At 34.3% G+C, this 20,596-nt stretch overlaps 2 protein-coding genes across 5 annotated transcripts; both read left to right on the top strand.

Annotated features, from left to right (window-relative positions):
• LOC109235225 lies at window positions 7,793–16,250 on the top strand. 4 transcript variants are annotated; one of them, XR_002069339.1, is made up of 14 exons: window positions 7,793–8,158; window positions 8,981–9,125; window positions 9,602–9,765; window positions 10,105–10,284; window positions 11,248–11,323; window positions 11,830–11,907; window positions 12,219–12,304; window positions 12,846–12,919; window positions 13,194–13,239; window positions 14,115–14,224; window positions 14,361–14,535; window positions 14,965–15,064; window positions 15,345–15,488; window positions 15,628–15,718. XR_002069339.1 is itself a non-coding variant. In XM_019401259.1 (12 exons), the coding sequence occupies exons 1-12, from the start codon at window positions 7,892–7,894 to the stop codon at window positions 15,820–15,822; spliced, it is 1,569 nt and encodes a 522-aa protein (XP_019256804.1). In that variant the 5' UTR covers window positions 7,793–7,891; the 3' UTR covers window positions 15,823–16,250. The 4 variants fall into 4 exon arrangements, 2 of the variants coding, with proteins under 2 accessions (XP_019256804.1, XP_019256803.1); XR_002069340.1 differs by lacking the exon at window positions 14,965–15,064 and having other exon boundaries at window positions 15,345–15,464; window positions 15,628–16,250; XM_019401259.1 differs by lacking the exons at window positions 14,965–15,064; window positions 15,345–15,488 and having other exon boundaries at window positions 12,246–12,304; window positions 15,628–16,250.
• LOC109235226 lies at window positions 16,930–19,554 on the top strand. The gene is made up of 2 exons (XM_019401260.1): window positions 16,930–17,562; window positions 18,807–19,554. The coding sequence occupies exons 1-2, from the start codon at window positions 16,984–16,986 to the stop codon at window positions 19,446–19,448; spliced, it is 1,221 nt and encodes a 406-aa protein (XP_019256805.1). The 5' UTR covers window positions 16,930–16,983; the 3' UTR covers window positions 19,449–19,554.

The raw sequence follows: 20,596 nt of genomic DNA, 5'->3' as shown, positions 1-20,596 counted from the left end.
CAAATCCTAACCCAACCATCCCCGCAAGTCATAAATCAGTAAAAGTAAGTACGGAAAGTCTTATTTAGGGAAACGGGGTTTTAGAAAGCAAAACGAGCAGTCGGGTCGTTACATTATGCATAAAGATTATTAAGTGATGTGTAAAGTGCTTAGGAGGGTGAACCACTATTCCTAAATATACCCTACCCGTTCCTTAGCCCACATCACAACCTTGAAAAAGTCCTAATGATTTTAGATCGAGTGAGCTTACATTAGTAGAGATTTACATTATGGGCAAGCCTATGGTACCAATTGCATGAATGTGACTTCTTTTGTGAGAGTGAGCGGTATTCTTTGATATATATGAGTCCTTAAAATATATTTAAGCATTTGATTTGAATATGTGGATTCAACTTACTCTCTTATTCTTATGGTGGGGGAACATGATTTCTCGAGGGATAGGTAATATTATTAGACTCCTCTCTATGATGTTGGGTGTTCAAGCCATAAGTGCATTGTGACATTGAGTTGGTTTTGAGGCTAGGATTGTTAGGAGCATATTGTCTTTGTTGTGAATATTCGTGAAGTATGGCATAAGAAAAGGGAAGTGTATGTGATTGCATATGCTAGAGTTTAATTGTTGCTATAAACCATGGTCATTGGTGTGGTGTGCCTCAATTGTGTAAAAACAAAGTGCTCAAGGTTGTGTCTATCAGTGTAGTTTGATTGCTCGAGGACGAGCAATGTTTAAGTGTGTGTGGTATTGATGTGTGGCTATAATTCCATAGTTTCGCACATTATTTGCCTTGAATTTTATTTGTTTTAATGAGAAATTATACTTTATTCGCTTAATAGAGTTTATTTTATGTGTAGGTAAATTGAAGATGAAAGTAGAGCAAAAGGATACTTAAACGTTGAAAGCGTGCTCGAGAACAGTAAAAACGAGAAAGCTGGCGACGCCAGGCCTTAAGCAGGCTTTATACCTGGCGAGGCCAGGCAAACGCCAGCTTAACCGGGCGTTAGACTTGGCGAGGCCAGGCAAAAGGCCAGGTCCATCAGGCGTTATGCCTGGCGATGCCGGGCCTGGGGCAAGATCCATTCCGAGCTTTGAAGGCTTATTTCGTCTCCTGGTTTGACTAAGACTTGGCCTACACGTTTAGGTCTTTGCCTACACATATTAATAGACCTAAAAACACCACTTTTAAGGAGGAGACTGACATTAGAATAGAGATTTCGACCGAAGGAGGCAAGAACACATTAGGAGCAAGGCGGATAATTCTTCGACGAGTTTTTCACTTTCTTCCTATTTTTCATTATTGGTTATGAATTATAGTATTGTAGTTTTGAATACTAGTATGAATAGCTAATTTCTTATCTAGTGTATTGACGGAACCTATTGGAAGATGATTTTCTTGTTACGTTAATATAGATTTGCTGTAGCTTTTTCTCTATTTATTCAACTATGTTTATATTGTGGTTGGTTGAAGAGCTCTCAATCGAAGTGCATATTTCGTGTGTATTACTTAGGAGAGAGTGCATATTTAGGTAGTTGTTGAACAACATCACTCCTAACGTATATGAGGGATCAATACGGAGTGTTTAAAGATGGGATTAGGGATAACGAAACCTTAGTGCGATCCGAGTGAGCCATGCTTAATGCCCGCTAGCGTAATTTGGGAGAATATGTCTAGTAAATTGTGGTAGTTACTCGGGAGAGAATTACTACACTCAGAGAGATCATGATCGGTATAGAAAACTTAGGCAAATTTATAGAAAATGTAGCGGAAAGGATTCCGACAATAGGGGTAATCAGAACTCTATACCTCCTTAATCTTGTCTCTGACCCTTAGTATCTTTAGTTGTTAATTTACTATTTTAATTTGTAAGTTAATTAGCTAAACACAAGAATCTTAATATCTATAATTTAGGAATTGTTCAAGCTTGTCTTCTTGGTGATAGTGAACAGTTGTAGCTAAACCTTAGTTCTCTATGGGATTCGACTCCGGACTTTTTGACCGGAATATATTTGCAGCGACCGCTTATCCTTTTTAGGACTAGAGTTGGGCGTGATCATAGTAGTAATTAATTTGGGCACTGTCCTGCTATTTGAAAAACTAATAATCTAGCTATGTGTGTCAAATAAGGTGGTTGTGTCGATTTTGGCTGAATCAATAAATAGGCGGGTCAAAATATACTTGGGTTGAGATAAGTTAGGTCGAGATAGACTAGAATTTGGGTCATAGCCCAATCCGCCCAACTTTCATTAAGCTTTAATTAATGTGTATTCTTTTCTTATGAATCGTTTAATTATTAAATACGATTTTTTTCTTTTGTTATGGTCATATATAACATATCAAACAAGAAATTAAAGACTTATTTTAAAGATATTTTAGCAAAGTTACTCATGGATCAATTTTGGCTAAAAATCATCCCAATTTTAAATAGGCTGAAATGTACTGAGTTAAGATTGATCGAGTTTAACAAATGGACGAAGTCAATATTCTGCCCATTCTTGGACAGGTTAAATTGGTTTGGACTCTAATTGTCACCCCTACATATATGCACACAAAATTACATGGAAGCAGGAGCATTGCTCCGAGATAGTTCATTAATTGTTTCCACCTGACAACGATTAATTTACAGTTTAGAATTTGCCTTGTGAACATAGTTCCCAGAATGTCTGTTCAAACTGATTCATTGACAAACACAGGAGGAACTGTCAAAATTCTACCTATAGGCTATAGCTATCTTTTACGTGATTTTGATCATGCAAACAATTTTTTTCTTTTGTATATCATTGAATCAAATCAAGTTAAAGGATATTATTCTAGCCTTTGCTATTTAATTTTATCTATTACACGTCGTTGATATGGTTAATAGAGTCAAGATTTGATTAAGACAACTAAATAAAGTACTATATTGTAGTTAATATTTTAATTTGTATGAATGTTAGGTTTTATTCCCAAAAGCAGCCACGATTTTCGATACATTTGGTTATATTTTTGTTACTTGCTACAAAAATGGATTATACATGTCACATTATCACTACATTTTATCTATAATAATAGTACTTCCTTTGTGATAACAACATTTGCTTATAAGGATAGTGTTGCTTTAAAGTGCTAATTAACTAGTTAAATTAAAAGCACCACCATCTAATACAATATTAGCGCAAAAAATATATTAAAAGTCATTGTATTTACGTGAATTTCATACCAAATATTATAATCCGCTCCCCCTAAGCCCTCATTTGACACTTGTAATTTAATAATTTAGATATATTTTTGTTTTCAGGATCGATCTAAACAACTTTTGAGAAATAAATTAAGAAAAACTTATGTTTTACTTATGTATTTAGACATTTGAGTTTACAAGTGGTGAAGTATTGCAGCTCAAACAAGAAAATTATAGAATTGTATAATGTTCGCCAATAGAATATATAGAGCACTTTTTAGTACCTTTATTTTCTTATTTTTCATAATATTGGCCTAAAAATAATTTAAATAGAGATATATGTTCATTGCGGATTCATATAGTTCATCCCAACTTGTTTAGGAACTGAGATGTAGTCATTATTGTTTGCTATTTTTACAAGTATTAATTCAGATGCCATGCATAATAATAATAATAATAATAAGCAAAAATAAAGAAGAGAATGTCAATTCATGTCCTCAAACTCATATATCTCTTCTGTCTAATCAAATCATGAATTGAAATAAAAAATTTATTTTACAAAAGTCACTTTAATTAGTTGAATGGTGACAAATGACTTAACCAGTGACCAAAGTACGCACTCCCAAATATTTGAATATAGCTGGCGTGTGGTAAACTTGAGCTTTCCCCACTTCTTCATTTAATTAAGTTATTTTAATTTAATTTCCACTTAATTCATTTTTAATTAACCTACCTTAATACCACTCTTGTCATTTTCCTTATTCATACTTTTCACGAAATTGGAGATAGATAATTACATCCACTACCATATTTGAGTTTGTTTAAAATTGATTCATTTTATCTATAAAGAGTAACACAAATTAGGAAATTTTGCTTCCACTATTCTACCTTTCTAAGCTCGTACTTTTTTTATTTATTTATTGGCACTTGCATTATATTGTTGAAGTAGAAGGTTAGCATTATTTTGCAAATACTTTCTGAAAATAGTGTTAGTGTTAGTTTTTTTTTCTCTCGCTTGGTATCCGGTAACCAAATTGGGGCCTCACTAAATTCAGATTCGCGTCGAAAAGTCCCACATTGAGGTAAAACGTTTACTAACAAAAACGACTCCATACCTAAGGCTCAAAATCGAAATCTCTCGTTAAGGACCACTCCAACATAACCCTTATTAGTTTGCTTAAATTCGGAATTTTGAAAACGATGTAATAATTAGAGCAAAGTTCAAAATTACATGACCAAATAATTTTTCTAATATAATGAATTTCACGCCAAAAAATGATAGGAAGTAATTGTTGATATGAGAAAAGAATTATAAATATGTCATATTTTAGATCGTCTTAAAAAAATAATTAACTTTGAGGAGGAATTAAGAAAAAAGATGAATTAAAGCATTAAAGGTTCAATTCATGTGCATGAACTTCTAAGCTCAAAATCCTTAAGAGGACAATTCAACCTTTAATTTTTATAAAAATAAGGTGTAATTCATGCTCTTTTCAAATATAGTCGAATATGGATCTTTGAATCTTTTTGTAATCTCCTTAAATTAACAAAAAAGAAAAGAAACTATATTTGCCTCCACCAGTTAAGTACTGTTTTTATACCGTTAGCAATGGCATTCACACCTAACCTGAAATTGTTTGTCTTAGGAATAAGGCTTAAGATATGCTTTAATCCTTCAATTTGCACGGAAATTCCTTTAATCTCACATCTTGAGCCTACTCAAATCATTAATTTAAATAAATAAATGTATTGTTACACAAATCAAAGTGGCTTTAATTGAGTGGTGCCAAATGACTTAGCCATTGCTTAAGTGCTAACTCCTAACATTTTTAAATAGCAAACGTGTAGTAAGCTTGTCTGTTTCCCACTCAATTCTTAGATTAAATATGAAATAAAAAATAATAAACTGAGTGATTTTCTCTCCCACATAGTTCATTCATATTGTGGCCACTAATATCTCTTAAAATCACTCTTATCCTTTTCCTACTTTTATTTTATCCATTCTTTCCATCTTTTTTTTTTAGTATGGAATGAATTTATAGAAAATCATTTATAAAAGATCATTTTAAAAAGAGCTTTAATTTTTTAAAGTGTATATATACAGATAGATATAAATGGAATTAAAAAAAAATGAAGTGTTAAATCTAAGTGCATTCACTTCTAATTTAGTACACCACCAAAAGATATGGTGTAACGGATGTGGCTGTTGCCTTTACCAAAAGTCTCGGGTTCGAGCCGTGGGTATGGAAAAAGCCTTAGTAGGGAGCTTTTCTCCCCAAATGAGGCCCTACGTAGCGCGAATCCGGATATAGTCGGTCTCTAATACGGGTAACGGACATCGAGTAGGAAAAAAAAACTTCTAATTTAGTACATAACCTAAATAAGAGGACAATTCAATGTTCAAAAAGAAAATAAAATATACTATAAAGCATGCTTTCTTGTCAAATTAGTTGAAAGAGGAATCTTGAAACTTTTTGATGATAATCTCTTTTAATTAATTAATATATAAGTAGTAAGTTTATCTCCACCAACTAATTCTGCAATTGTTATACCATTTAAAAATGGTATCCACACCAACCTTGGAGATTTTTTAATCTTTTAGAGTCAAGGATTCTTCAATTATTCATACTAAATGTCAAAGAAAAATGTAACTAGCTATTTAGCTAGGTGGAAATCTAGAAAGGCATTAATGAAACCAAACATATAGAGTGAAGTTTTATTTAATTTGGGTATTTTTTAAATTTTAATTTTTATAATCATCAGCTATCCAAATACTACCTACTGACTCATCGACTAATCCAGAATCGCGTCGCCTAAAAGGAAAAATCACTCCTTAATATGAATTCGCTTAACATAAGACACAAACTTTGTATTTCAAAAGTAAAACAATCTTTTCCTCAAACTTTCAACTTCAAATGATCAATTCTCCTTTCTTGAATTGATCCAAAGTCCAAACAAACAAATTTTGATACAAAATTCCTCCATTTTATAGAAACTTTCCACATTTTTGTCATGATCAAGCACTATTAGCAGTAACTTGTTTTTCTTTTTATGCATTATCATAAAGACTAATAAAAGTGTATAATCTTTTATATTTTCTCTTATCTATAGAAAAAGCATAAATAGAGTCAAAACATTTTCCAGAACTGTCCAAGCAAAGGAAGGTGAAAGTAGAATATATATGGATATCCTTTTACACCACTAAGGGGACACAATTATTGGACATTGTAGATCCCATAAGAGAATTATCACTGCAAAAATGTGAACTTTCTATTGAAGGATAGTGGACTTTGAGTATTTGCAAATCTAGAATGTAAGAAAGACTTGTCCAAAAGAAGCTATTGTACCACGAAAGAGCGTGGTCGAATGGTAAAGGTTCCTCCAATTCTAATCAGACATATTGTATTCTAGCATTGAAAATGATATTTCTTTTGGTACGGATTGCTAGACTTGTCCAGAAGAAGCTATTGTACCACGAAGGAGCGTGGTTGAATGGTAAAGATTCCTCCTATCTTAACCAGATGTATCATATTCGAGCTCTGGAAATGAAATTTTCTTTGGTAGAAATTGCTAAATCCTCTAATTGTAAAGTTTTTATAACGCGAATTTGAATTAATCAAGCCAGTCGGACACCCGATGGTTAACAAAATATTCCCAAGGATTTTGCTGGAGATGAGAAGGCACTCATTTGGTTCTGATTATTTTGTAAAATATCCTATAGGAGTATAGAATTGCAAAACTTTGTATTTATTTGTAACTTTTCAATCTAGAAATGTAACTTCATTCGATTCTGACCAAACCTTTCTTATCTCATTTCGCTAACTCCTACCGAATCCTACAAAGATTTTTTTTTTCTTCTTTTCTTCAAAAGATAGTCTTTTATTGAAAGATAATTTTGTAAATATGAAACAACCCCTTCTTAGACAAGTGAGGGTTGCACAGTCAGTAAAAGCACCTTCGCCCACGACCGTTAGGTCTTGGGTTCGAGTCACGCTGGAGGGGAAGTATAGAAACACTATAGATACTCCTAATTTGGGAGGAAATCAATACCTTCTGAGAAATTCAAAAATAACTAGATTTACAAGTGGTCATTCAAAAATTGCCACAATTTTAAAAGTAATCGAAATTTAGCCACTTTTCATGTAAAGATAAATCTGTACGAAAACACTGTTCAAAATCCGGAAAAATACTCCTGTATAATACACGGGTCCAGCATAATATACTGGAGATTGGAGCACCGATGCTGGAAGTTCATACATGGGTGCACTGATCTCCAGTATATTATGCTGGAACTTTCCGTGTTGCAGCAAAATAGTGGCTATTTTTCAATGACTTTGCAAACGCTGACTATTTTTTAATGACCAGTTCGGAAACTGGCTAGCCCGTGCTATTTTTACCTTTTAGAAATATCTTTCAAAACTTTATAATTTTGGGGCTAGTATATTTGGGCTGGGTTTAATCTCTACACGTCGAGCAAAAGACTAAAGATCCAGGTGGGCTATTCCTGAAAAGAGTTACGAAGGAATATGGGCTTTGAAGGCCCATGTACTTGGATGGTTCGAGCCTTTGTGGGTCCATCCATCCCAATTAGATGGGGGTGAAGTACACAAATAACCTTAATACTCTGTTTGGTTAGCATCCGCACTAAAACAACCACCCACCAAAACAAAATAAAAATTCCTATTAAAACTTAAAACTATTCAAATTACACTTATACTGAAACTACTTACTTCAATCAATGGCGACTCCTCCCTATAATCTGGCGGTGATAATCAACAACCCTTCAAATGAATCCGAATTTCTACTCGTTAAACAAACCCCACCTCCTAAATTCAACGATCCTGAGTATGACTCTTTCTTGGATTCCCCTCTTTGGGATTTGCCTTCTGCTCCATTAATACCTCTTGATTCTCCTTCTGATAATCAGATTGTAATTCAAGTCCCTGATTCTTGTTCTCATGAGCTTGACTTAACTAAATTTGATCTTAATTCAGCTCTCCATAAGGTACACTGAAAGAATTCTACATAACTTTCTTAATTTATTTGTTTGCTTCAAATTATTAAGGGGAGCGCATAACGTGACCACTAGGTCACGAGTTCGAACCGTGGAAACAGCCTCTAGCAGAAATGCCGGGTAAATCTGCATACAATAGACCCTTGTGGTCCGGCCCTTCCCAGACCCCGCGCATAGCGGGAGCTTAATGCACCGGGCTGCCCTTTGGTTTGCTTCAAATTACTTTTTGCTTATATTTGCTAGGTTATTAGCATAGGCAAGAAACATACTTTCCCTATTCAGTAATTCTCGCTTTGTCCCAATTTATGTAGTACTCTTTCATTTTTTGTCTTTCCCGAAAAGAATGACACCTTTTATATTTAGAAATAATTTAACTTTGAAACTTGTTGTTTAAAACAAGTCATAGCCATTTGTTTGATTATAAAATCATGTCATTAAGGATAAAATATGAAGTTCAAAGTTAAATTGTTTTTTAATATACAAAAGTGTTATTCCTTAATCCTTATTGGACAAACTAAAAAGTAAAGTATGACACATAGAATGGAACAGTAGCGATTAAGCTTTATTGGCAATTAAACAGCTTAAGACCAGTTAATTGAGAAATGATGTACCCAGAGATAACTTGTTATTAATCATGTATCTTTTGCCTTTTTGTTATACTAGCGTTGTCATCATAACTATCATTATCCTTAATTATGATTCATGTTTGCGAGAAATATTCCAAAAGAGACTTATTTCCAGATGCCGTGGTGTATACATATGTACACTTTACGATATGAAGTGGTTAAAGCTTGTAGGTGATGATTATTGTAGGTGCTAAAGCAAGTGGAATTAGAGGACACCACAGTTGAGTGGAAGTTCCTGAAGTATGTACAGGAGCCTGAATTTGGACCAGGATTGCCCGTAAAGACAGTCTACATCACTGGAACTTTGGGTCCTAAAGATGGCAAATTGACGGGTTTGACTGACTTCACTCAGTTTATGTTTATCTCTTTCATGTATTGATATGAATGCTGCTGTTGTGATTCAGCTGGTCTTACATTATAGTCTTACTAAAGAGAATCAGTAGTCTCCCAATTTGAGCTTGCTCTTAGTCCACCTTAAAGAGCTACAAGGGTCGTTAACTTGTTAGATGTAATTTCCATACTTGTGTCTTTATTTTGGAATTAGAAATAGATTTCGAACCACAATTTTTGGTGGTTCGTGTGTAGGCATGGTACTGCCAAGTGGTTTTACTTCTGCAGGACCAGTTATAAAATGATAACTACTCTTCTACATAGTTTCATACTGATAAATCTGCTATTTTGCTTTGCTATTTTCCCCAAATGAGATGGCATCCATAATTGCTAATGAGTTACAAAATACTACATACCATATTTTTTTATTCCTCTCCACGATTGTCAAGAATGTAACATTGTAACTCATATTGAACAGATGTTGAGTTCCGCAAGTGGATGAGCACCGATAAATGCGTTAGTATGCTTGTTGAGGTGAAGCCTTGTAGTGACCGTGTAGGATCATTGGTGGTTGTTGGTCTTCTGAATGATTCAAAGAAATCTAATGAGACTTGGAAAGTTCCGCAGACCTTGCGGTTTCAGGTTTGTTATTTTTTTTTTCCTGTACATGCTTACCTGTCAAAGTGTCATTTAGAAATGAGAAAGAAAGAATAGATTGACAACTATTGGTATCATACACAACTAGGGACTAATCATCCTTAGAAGTATCTTGAAAAACATTAATACCGTTCTTACATGAAATTTCACGAACTGACCAGAGTTTTTTCTAAAGACCTGCAATCAAGAAATAAATTAAGGGATAAGCAACAGATATCAATTGATGTGTGAAAATGTAAACATGGAAAATTCTGTTTCTTTGACTTTTTTATCATCTTAAGGACAAAATACTGCCCACTAATGTTTTTTCCCCTCATGTATCAGGAGTACCCTCCTGGTGTTAAAGTTATACCTATGGAAAGTAGAACAGCTAAGCCTTTTCGCACAACAAACTTAATTGTTTTCCTGCCTGGAGGCAATGATAGTGGTTGCGATGGTAGTTTTGTTGCCCATGGGGAAGCACTCATAGTAGACCCCGGATGCAAGTCTGCTTCATATGAACAGGTTAGAGGTAGTACATAATCTACTTCATAATCTTTTTAAAATTTGCAATGAACAAATGACATTTTTTCGGTCTTAGAAGTTAAACCAGAGAATACAAAAAATAATCCTCTCAAGCAACTGTTTTCGCAAATTTGGTCTTAAGCAGACAGGGTGTAGCAATTTTCCTTTACTAAATATAGATGCACTTGGGTTTTTGTACACTTGTTAATACATTTTTTTTAAGTGTGAGAGTTTCACAGGCCTAAGTGCATCTTTGCAAATTGTATAGCGATTGGTTGACTATAACTCTATAAGGATCATGTAAACAAGCAATGGTGGCAAATACTAGCGTGATACCTGCCTGAGTAAATTCTGACCAATTGCTATAAGAGCTAGGTTCGCTTCTACTGAATAATCTTTGAACAATTTGGCCAAAATGTTTCTAAGGTGACAGTAGATAACAGCTCATTAAAGAGTCCAAATAGCCGTCTTTCAGAGTTCCTGAGCAATTGTCATACTTTATTTCTGTGTTGCTACATTTCTTGTATGTTTGCTTACCACCCCATAGATTATGATAACGCTTTAAGGATTCACCTTTCTGGCCGAAGGCTTTGTTCTTTATCCTATGATCTTCCTTGCTGGTTATCCGGTGCTTACATTTTGGATAAAAAAAAATAGTGTATGTGGTTTGTTAAAAGAAAATGTCAATTATTTCTGGCACTTTCAATTGCAAAAGAAGTAGAGGAGGTAAAACTGAGAATATTCATTCAACGTTAGTACATTTAATGAAATAGATAGCTTTACCTCTGTAAATGGGTCTTTGCACGTGTTTCTCTTTTCGGTATGTGTTGATAATCTATTTAGGAGTGGTTGAGACACTTATTATGCTTCTCTTTTGTTTTCATCTTTTTTTTTTCTTCTGGTAATTGGTTCTGCCTTTTATGCTGTGCTGACATATCGATGCCCTGATGCTTGGATTACTAGCTCAAGGAAATCATTGCTGCTTTGCCGAGAAAGTTAGTCGTCTTTGTGACACATCATCATAACGATCATGTTGATGGTAAGTAGCTGCAGAAAGTTTCACATCCAGACCTGGAAATATTCCTCTGCTTAGTGTTATGCTATCATCTGATTTTCTCAACATTGATGTCATCATATATATTCATCAAAGGTTGAACTTGTGTATTTGCCCTTTGTTTGAAAGTATCTTTCTTGAGCCTTCTGGCCAAAGCCTAGTTTTCATGTAAAGTAAGTCACAAATTTCATTTCCCTTGCATCTGGCCCTTTTTATGGATCAGAAAAAATAGCCTTCTTTTTGCAGTTATGAATTTACAAACAGTTATCTGGCTCGTCAGCGAAGGTTTGTTGACTAATTGCAGCATGGCTTTATTATTGGATGTCTATTTCAATAGAAGCAGGGGAAACTTTATAACACAATGAATAATTTCTTTAGTCTTGTTGTCAAAGGTATATTTTTCTTTCTCTGTCTGCCAGACTAATGTGGAGGTTTTTTAAGTTATTCCTGAAACATAATCTGGTGCTCCATGTGCTTGCTGTTATGCTCAGGTCTTTCAGTAGTCCAGAAGTACAGTCCTGATGCTTGTCTTTTGGCTCATGAAAATACGATTCGTCGCATTAGAAAAGGTCAGAACTTTTTTCAATTCTGTAGAATAGAAAATGTCTATCTTCCCATAATTACATCACCTTAGCAAGTGTTGCAGTTCTCTACCCCTTTTTTTGGGAATCTCTATCTTCCCTTTCAAGCTAACAAGAAGATTGCTAGTTGACTATGACTATATTAGTGTAAATTCAAGTGAGCTTAATAAAAAATATACTCATGAAACTACTTCATGCACCATTTCCATCTTATTAATCTCTCAGTACGTGTGAAAGAGAAATATTCTTCATCAAGTAAATGAACTTAGTAACTTAGAAGTAATTTCCATGTGATGCAGATGATTGGTCTCTTCCATATGTTTCAGTTTCTGGATCTGAGGAAATTTGCATTGGAAGTCAGAGATTAAGAGTTATCTTAGCACCGGTAATCTCCATTTATATCCTGGTTTCCTCTGATGAGAATCAACACTACCCCATGAAATTCTGTTTATGACATTCATTTTGTTTGATTCTCTTCTGATACTTGTTGAGAGAGTCTGTTTCCCATCTACAATTGGCTGTCTGGCATCAGATTGATTCCTTAATGAATCTACCTTGCACTTATCCCTGTTTGTGAATTTGACCTTTCTGCAGAATTGATAAAGGTGTTATTCTCATTATAAGTGAAGTGTTTAAAATTGATGCTACGGGCGAAATTATTTCCTTCTACATTGACACACTAATAGCTAGGACTTATAGGAGGGGGAATCTCTTGACGACTTGGCCATTAAAACATCTTTACTAGAGCATGGTGACGTTTTGATTACATTTAATTCCAGAAGTTGTAAGAAACAAATCAAGTTAAAGTCATCTCCTAGTTTCACTTCCGTTTTAACTTTATCTTCCATGTAACACGTTCACATTTTCCTGTAATCAGTTTTGCGAAACTTTTAACATATTCTTTTGGTGACAATATTGTGATTCAGGGGCATACAGATGGACATATGGGACTGCTTCATGTTAGTACAAACTCGTTGATTGTGGGGGATCATTGTGTGGGGTAAGATTTTTTAGATCAAGAAACTTCACTCCTTTAACAAATTGGCATGTTCACTTGATAAATAATTTAAGGACATGCTTACCAATTTTTATGTAACTTCCTAGTTCTTCTGAACAAGTTTTTAGCCTTTTCAATAATGATATGGCAAACTATCTGTTAAAGAAGTCTGTGATTGTGTTTGGCCAACTTTACATTTGTTTGTCATAGCTTTTATCATTTCTTTTCCTCTTCCTTTCTTGATAATTGCTAATTTGATGTATCCCTTGGTTTTCAGCCAAGGAAGTGCTCTCTTAGATATTGCATCTGGTGGAAATATGAAGGTATGTTTGCATCAAAATCTCTATGTCTTTTTGCCCCTCTTTCATATGTGGAATGCTAGATAGAAGCTGATGATTGGCTGTTTCCTATTTATGCCTACTAAAAAGATCTGACTCTTGAAGCTTAATCAGCCAAAAAATCCTGACATACCTTTTTCCCATATAAAAGCCATTTACTTGTTTTCATATCAACGCCTTTCCATGCGTTCTATAATTTTCTTGAATAGCTTTCTTTTTTTCTCTTTAACTTTTGAAACCTTTTGTGAACTAGTGTCTCTACTCAAAACAGAGGGAATTAAGACTACACCACCAAAGTCCAAACATCTCGTGCAATTTGTTTTCCAATTTTTAGGTTCTTAATTTATATCAAAAGGATCAGCTACACCCATGAGAATGCTCTTAACAGTTTGAGTAAATGGAATGACAATCTAATTCTAGTTTAGTGTTTGTTGTGGGGACTAAAAGGGTGAAACTGGTGGAATCATTGTTTTCCTTATATTGTCTTTCAGAGGTGCTTTTATCTACGCTCAGGTTTCCCCTAGTAAATTTGAAAACGTCCACTCAATAACCACTAAAACTTGTTAAAATAGTGGATATGTGTTTCTTGTAGCTAGTGGTGGGGTGTTCAATAAGAGCGCATATCTGAATTATCTAAAGCTAAATTACTATCTACTTTTACTAGTTTTATTTTTATTTTTCGATAAGGATTTTTGCTCGTTTTTTTTTTTAAATTTTATAATACCCTTGTGAATAAGATAAGGATTTAAGTAAGGAGTGTGTGGTCATATGTATTTTATCATCGGGTTCAACTATGAGTTGGATAAGTTTTTCTTCTTTTCGAAGTTCTCAATAATGAAATTGCAAATTCTTTTATATAGGATTACTTTGAGACAACATACAAATTCATTGAGCTCTCCCCTCATGCTTTGATCCCAATGCACGGAAGAGTTAATATGTGGCCAAAACACATGCTCTGTGGGTATCTCAAGTATGAAACTGATACCTCTTATGACTTATTCCATATTTGTTGTTACCCAGAGTGCCTTTCTTTGGCAAAATCATTGGACACATTAATAGATATTCAGTTGATGCACATCTAATTTAGTGTTAACTGGGATTGTCAGAAACCGGAGATACAGAGAATCAACCATCTTAAAGGCCATAGAGAATGGTGCCAAAACGTTATTTGACATAGTTTCTTACACTTATGCTGAAGTTGACCGAAGCCTCTGGTTTTATGCCTCATCAAATGTGAGACTCCACGTGGATCATCTAGCACTGCAGGACAAGTTACCAAATGTATGTCTTCTTTGCTCCCTTGTGGATTCAACCTCAATTCTTTTTAAGTCTGAGCTCATCTTCATTATCACTTTTGTTTAGCATATGCACATCCAGTTTCAATTATTATCCATCCATCTTCTTATTGTTGTTCTCATTGTTATTTACTACGCTTCTCAATGGAGAACTATTTGCACATTCAATTTTCTGTCTCAATATCCCATGAGTAATCTATTGCTCCCCTCAAGCATTGTTCTCATTGTTAATCGCAAGTATGCAAGATCTGGTGCACTGTCCAGTAGTGAAAAATCAACTCACTGAAGCCTGTTAATCAGGTTAAATATATATAGGAAGAATGGTCTGCAAGAAGGATGTCAAATTAAGGACAAAGAATAAGCTTCTAAAATTAATGCTCCTCATTGAAATCTACATTGCATGGCTATCTTACAGGCTATGAATGAGCGAGCTCAGTTTACTGTCAAAACTATCAGTTTGGTGGAGTTGTGGTCCATGGAATGCGGTATCTTGTAATTTTTGTACCAACTTTCAGGTTGAATGATAACTTATTACAAGTGCTTATGTTTCTTGAATTATTTTATCATGAAGTAAATATGATTGGTAGTCCCTTTTCGTGGAAACTTTTGGTGATCCATAAACTAGATTTGGGCCCCTAGAGAAAATTATCGATGATAGTGTATGCAAACACTTCTGGATGCTGATTTGCTCTGTTTCTAGCTTGAGTGTGGATATAAGTGCAATAGTGGCCATATATTCATATGTCTTTAGAACTTAATTGATTAGGATCCCAAACTTTTCTGTGTCATGTGCAGGACTTCTCTTTAGAAAATTTCAATCGCAGTTGTGCTGAGTTTGCTGACAAGGTGCATAAAAAATAAGGAAACTTTCAGAAAGCTGCCCACTAAGACCTGCAGTTACCTTTATTCCTTTAGGTTGGACGGCTACTTATTTTCCCTGTAATAGTCTGTACTGCCTAAATAAAATTCATCAGATACAGTCTTGAATACAGATCATTTTCTCAAAAGCATTGTATCTGTTTGTGACTTGGTTTCATATTATCAAGGGCCTAAAGTTATTTCCATCATTGATCTGCAGGATTTTTCAATCCAAAATTTTCAAGCAACTTGTGGTTTGCGTTTCCTTTTAAGGTGGCTATTCGAATACTCAAGTAGTGCATTCTCAATAAAGCATCACACGATTAGAGCGGCTTTACTAGTTGGTACTGTGGCCGTGGCCACTGGTTGCTTGGCTGTATCATTCTCCACAAAGAAACAAACTTTTTATAGGTGATGCAAAGAATTCTTTCTCCAGAAAGCAGAGTTTATTAAGGAAGTTAATACTGGCTGGCTCCAGGTCATCCTCTCTCTCAATGTACCAGTAGTTCTAAGAGAAGGGGTAAGACATTTGAATTCCCGGTTTTTAGGAGTAAAATACTCATTGATAATGTTGTATGCATATCTCGCCACACTTGTTCTGCATGTCTGCATCTCTGATATTTCTTTGTGGCTGAAGTATGAGATTGGATTAATTAGACAGTAGACAAGATTATTGTTTATTGATCACAAAACTTCTGAGACAGTTAATACAGAAACCATCTTTTGTTTAGCTGTGCCTGTTATTCCATCGACGAGTGCATTTTTCATTAGCAGTGCTATTATTTTCACGGATGATGAGCATCAAGCTCACTAATTGTATATAGTATCTTCTTTCTCTTTTTACTTTCTAAGATCAATGCCTATTTCTAATGTAATTCTGCACAATATGTTGTTCAACTCCTTGCTTAGCCACTTTTACTGAACCAGTGGATGTGGCTTGCTAGAACATTAGTCATTTTAATCACAGAGAATTTTTACATTTCCTTTCTTTTCACATGTAATCCATGTATGGAGCAGGTCGCGCGGTGTGGATATAGTTTAAAGTGATGGTAAAATATGTAAAAAGGGCAGTAATGAAGTAAATGCTGTGCATAATTTATCATATACTGTTTCTGTGTCAATTTTTTTTTCTTCACGACATGAGTTTAACTTCTGTGCACAGACACTATACGATAACTCGAAAAATAATGTAGTAACATATTATAACAAGTTAAATTATAGTGATAGTATAAAAGTGTCTTTACACTATCAACATATATTTAAACCCATTCCTTTATACTGTCAGTATATACAACTTAAACCCGTTCTTTACCATTCATTTCCTTCACACTCTGTTCTTTCTTGAGACTCATAATTGCAGTTTTACTTTAACTGCAATAAAAACAAAAACCACACCTTACTTCTTTCATTTCACATTTTCTTCTTGCCCTATGCCAACACTTCCCATGCCCCTTTGCATTCATTCCCTTTACACATTTTTTCTGCATTCCTCATTTTCTCACTTTATAGATATCATAAATTGACTGACACCTTATGTTATCATATTTAAACTAAACAAAATAGAAGGTAACAAGAGATGTACATAGCCATGTTTGTTAGAGAACTCTCTATATACATCAAAAGAGAAGTTAGGGAAATGAGTTTCCAAATTATTACCACAATAGTCTTTACTTTGTCTATGGCATTTTTTGTACTACTATTAGGAATGTTTATCAATGACCAATTCAAGAAGATTGTTATTTATGAAGATTTCTACTTCCCTCATCAACTCACCACAAAATTCTCACCAATGTACAATCTCTCTGTCGTCTCGACACATCTTGTTTGTAACTCTTCATCTAATTCTAGTACTTCCAATAGTAGCATGGAGTTGAAAGATTGGCTTTCTCCTAAGGATCTTTGGCACGCGATGAACGACGAAGAACTAATGTGGAGAGCTTCCATGGTGTCTCAAATAAAGGATTACCCTTTTAATAGAACTCCAAAAGTGGCATTCTTGTTCTTAACAAGAGGAAGATTGCCATTGGCACCACTTTGGGACATGTTCTTTAAAGGAAATGAAGATATCTTCTCAATATACCTACATACTTCACCAGATTTCAACTATGAGCCTCCTCCATCATCTGTGTTTTATAAAAGAAGGATACCTAGCCAGGTTCAAATACTTTTTTTTTGTTGGTATTTAGGCAAAATTTTCCTAATTATTTTGGTTTTTACCTATTACATTTTGGGATCTTTACACAAATAGCCGGCCGAATTTACTATTTGCTTTTCTTAACAGGTAAACATAAATTATACACTGATTATACATGATAATATACATATTATATATAGATTATACATATTATACATTCACCGACTATTTTTAATTTAAGCGATTGGGTGGGCGACTATTTAGGTTAATTCTTCTTACTTTTTTTTTTTGTTGATTCCTAGAACTTCATAACTTTATCTATGTGATCATAATGCCACCATGCATAATTAAAATTTCCTATATGCCAAGGAATAAAGTGAACCAAAAATTGGGGAGAAATAAAGAGTCATTTTATCCTAAGTTGGTCGATATGATTTAAGCTAAATTTTCTATAGTTTTCTGAATAATTTATGGGGCATTATCACTTTTAGCTCGCGATAAAAACTATTTACATTTGGTAGCCGAAAAAGTATATATAATTTGTTTAATTTTTGTATATAAAAACATATATTTTTTTGCTATTATTTGAGAGTGGCAATACAGTATCATTATCCCAATAATTTAGCTTCTATATACTGACAGATACTTGTAATTAACTTTTAAGTAACTTTATAGGGGGGGGGGGGGGGGGAAACCCTTCACTTAAGCCTTTGTTTTTGGGATTTTCTATAAAACAACCAACTCAAAAGTACTTTGTATGAAATTTAGGTAATTATTTCTTGTATTTTGGTAACCTTTCAAACCATGTACGACCCATGTTCTATATTATTTATCTATTAAGGTTTTTGTACACTCTTTAAGAAAGATATTTCAATAGCCTTAATCAGAAGAACATTTGCTTAAAATGCCCTTTATCTCTCTTTTAAGCGTCTGACTTGATTAACACTCCACTAATTAAAACTAATTAGGGTTGCTTTAGAAAATAAATAAATGACCTCTCGTTTTTCTAATATTTCTAAAAGAAATTCAGTCAAAGCTTGTCGCACCGGGCATGCCTAGTGCGGTTTACATCTCCTGTGTGGTTTGCGAGTTATTGCACACTGAGCAGGTTACCCAGTGCGCACCCGATTCCCTGAAAATTTTCAAAAAAAATAAATAATAATAACTAATATTTGGGACCGGGGGAGGGATGAGGGAGGGGGGAGTAATTTCTTTTGTATACAAAAGTGCACCTCATAACATCATAAGTACTATCTTTCATGCAGGCAGTACAATGGGGAAGAGCAAGTATGATCGATGCAGAGAGACGACTTTTAGCAAATGCACTCCTCGACATCTCTAATGAAAGATTCATATTACTCTCCGAAACATGCATTCCTTTGTTCAACTTCACTACAATTTATAATTTCCTAACAAAATCCAACCAAAGTTTCCTAGGATTATTCGACGATCCGAGGAAAATAGGTCGCGGGAGGTACAACAAACGTATGTATCCGATCATAACAATTTCAGATTGGCGAAAGGGCTCGCAATGGTTCGAAGTTCATCGCGAACTCGCCCTTAAAATTATCTCCGATGTGACATATTACCCTGTTTTTAAGAACTATTGTACACCACCTTGTTACATGGACGAACATTACTTGCCAACATTAGTGAACAAAGTTTGTCCTAAATTAACGTCGAATTGGAGCGTTATGTGGGCCGACTGGTCAGCTGGCGGTTCGCACCCGACAACATTTTTGAGGAAAGATGTGACGGAGGAGTTTTTGGATAGTGTTAGGTATGGGTTTAATTGTAGTTATAATGGAGAGTTGAGCTCAATTTGTTTTCTTTTTGGGAGGAAGTTTCATCCTAGTACTTTGCAACCTTTACTTAGGATTGGACCAAAGTTGTTTGGTTTTGGTTGACCGATTATTTCCTTGTCTTTTTATAGAGTTTATAAGTATTTTCGAGGGACGGTATAAAAAATATTTACAAAATCAAATCGCTTGTAATAATTGAGTATCATCAACCTTTGCGTTGGTAGTTTCAAAATTGTATGAATTTATTGAAATATTACACATCTCATAGCGTTAATCCGCAATAATTTTTTTAGAGTCAATTACTCAAATGGTCACTCAACTATCTCAATTTATCTGTTAAATTCACTTTTATTTCGTTTATAATTTAGAGGGTAAAATAGGTATTTGGAAATCCAAAATTTGGAAAATCTAGTTGAGTGACCTTCTGAGTGCAATATGCATAGTTCAGTGACTTTGTTGTTACAAACGAAAGTAAAGTAACTTTAGGAGATAATTTGGGATAGTTGAGTAACCATTTGAGTAACGCATTCATTTTTGACTTTTAGAAGTTGAAGACACGAACATCGTATGATCCTACCAAACAATTATTTGAAAATTACCCAAAAAAACAAATCATTAACTGGTAATCACATGCATTGTCATTGATAATTAAAATCCACATTTATTTTTATCGTACAAGACATGGGCAGCTAGCTTGACCATACAACGATGCCAAATGCAACAATCTCCATTATTTTTTTGGGTATTCGAGAAATTCTTGGGAACTAGTAACACACAGTTTGAAACTCGAATTATCTTTTAGTTGATTGGAGTATTATCTCTAGTTGTATAATTACTTTGCTCCTCTTTGTCTGTGATCAACACATGTCTCTAGCTAATTGATCGAATAACGTAGAAGTAACAGTTCAGTCGACTAATAATATTGTCCGCTTTAGGTATAAGTTTGTATGGTTTTAAAATGCGTCACTAAGTTTTAAGGGCTTGTTTATATATATATATATACCCAATATCTCTTCCGTATTTTGTCTCACAGTAGATCTTTGTGTATTTTTATTTGCTATGTTTTGTTTTAATAATTGACTAATTTCTTGTATATAAACATGTTCGATTATGTCATTTTGTATCACACATGTTTGTCTTGCAGTACTATACTTTGCCCCCTCTAAAAGTTGATATAAAAGATTTTGACTTTTAACAAGATTCCTCGTGACGAAATGCAAACTTGTTAAACGCTAGTACATTATTCCAATTGC

This window comes from Nicotiana attenuata, chromosome 12, assembly GCF_001879085.1.
Source record: "Nicotiana attenuata strain UT chromosome 12, NIATTr2, whole genome shotgun sequence".
Classification (NCBI taxonomy): Eukaryota; Viridiplantae; Streptophyta; class Magnoliopsida; order Solanales; family Solanaceae; genus Nicotiana; species Nicotiana attenuata.
This window is presented reverse-complemented; position numbering and strand designations above follow the sequence as displayed.

What these genes read in the sequence shown, in the direction of transcription:
- LOC109235225 (XM_019401258.1), top strand. Translation starts at nt 7,892, where the DNA reads ATGGCGACTCCTCCCTATAATCTGGCGGTGATAATCAACAACCCTTCA. An exon ending in GTGGGGGATCATTGTGTGGG is followed by an intron (nt 12,920 to 13,193) that starts GTAAGATTTTTT and finishes CTTGGTTTTCAG; the next exon opens with CCAAGGAAGTGCTCTCTTAG. An exon ending in ATGCTCTGTGGGTATCTCAA is followed by an intron (nt 14,225 to 14,360) that starts GTATGAAACTGA and finishes TGGGATTGTCAG; the next exon opens with AAACCGGAGATACAGAGAAT.
- LOC109235226 (XM_019401260.1), top strand. Translation starts at nt 16,984, where the DNA reads ATGTACATAGCCATGTTTGTTAGAGAACTCTCTATATACATCAAAAGA. An exon ending in AAAGAAGGATACCTAGCCAG is followed by an intron (nt 17,563 to 18,806) that starts GTTCAAATACTT and finishes TCTTTCATGCAG; the next exon opens with GCAGTACAATGGGGAAGAGC.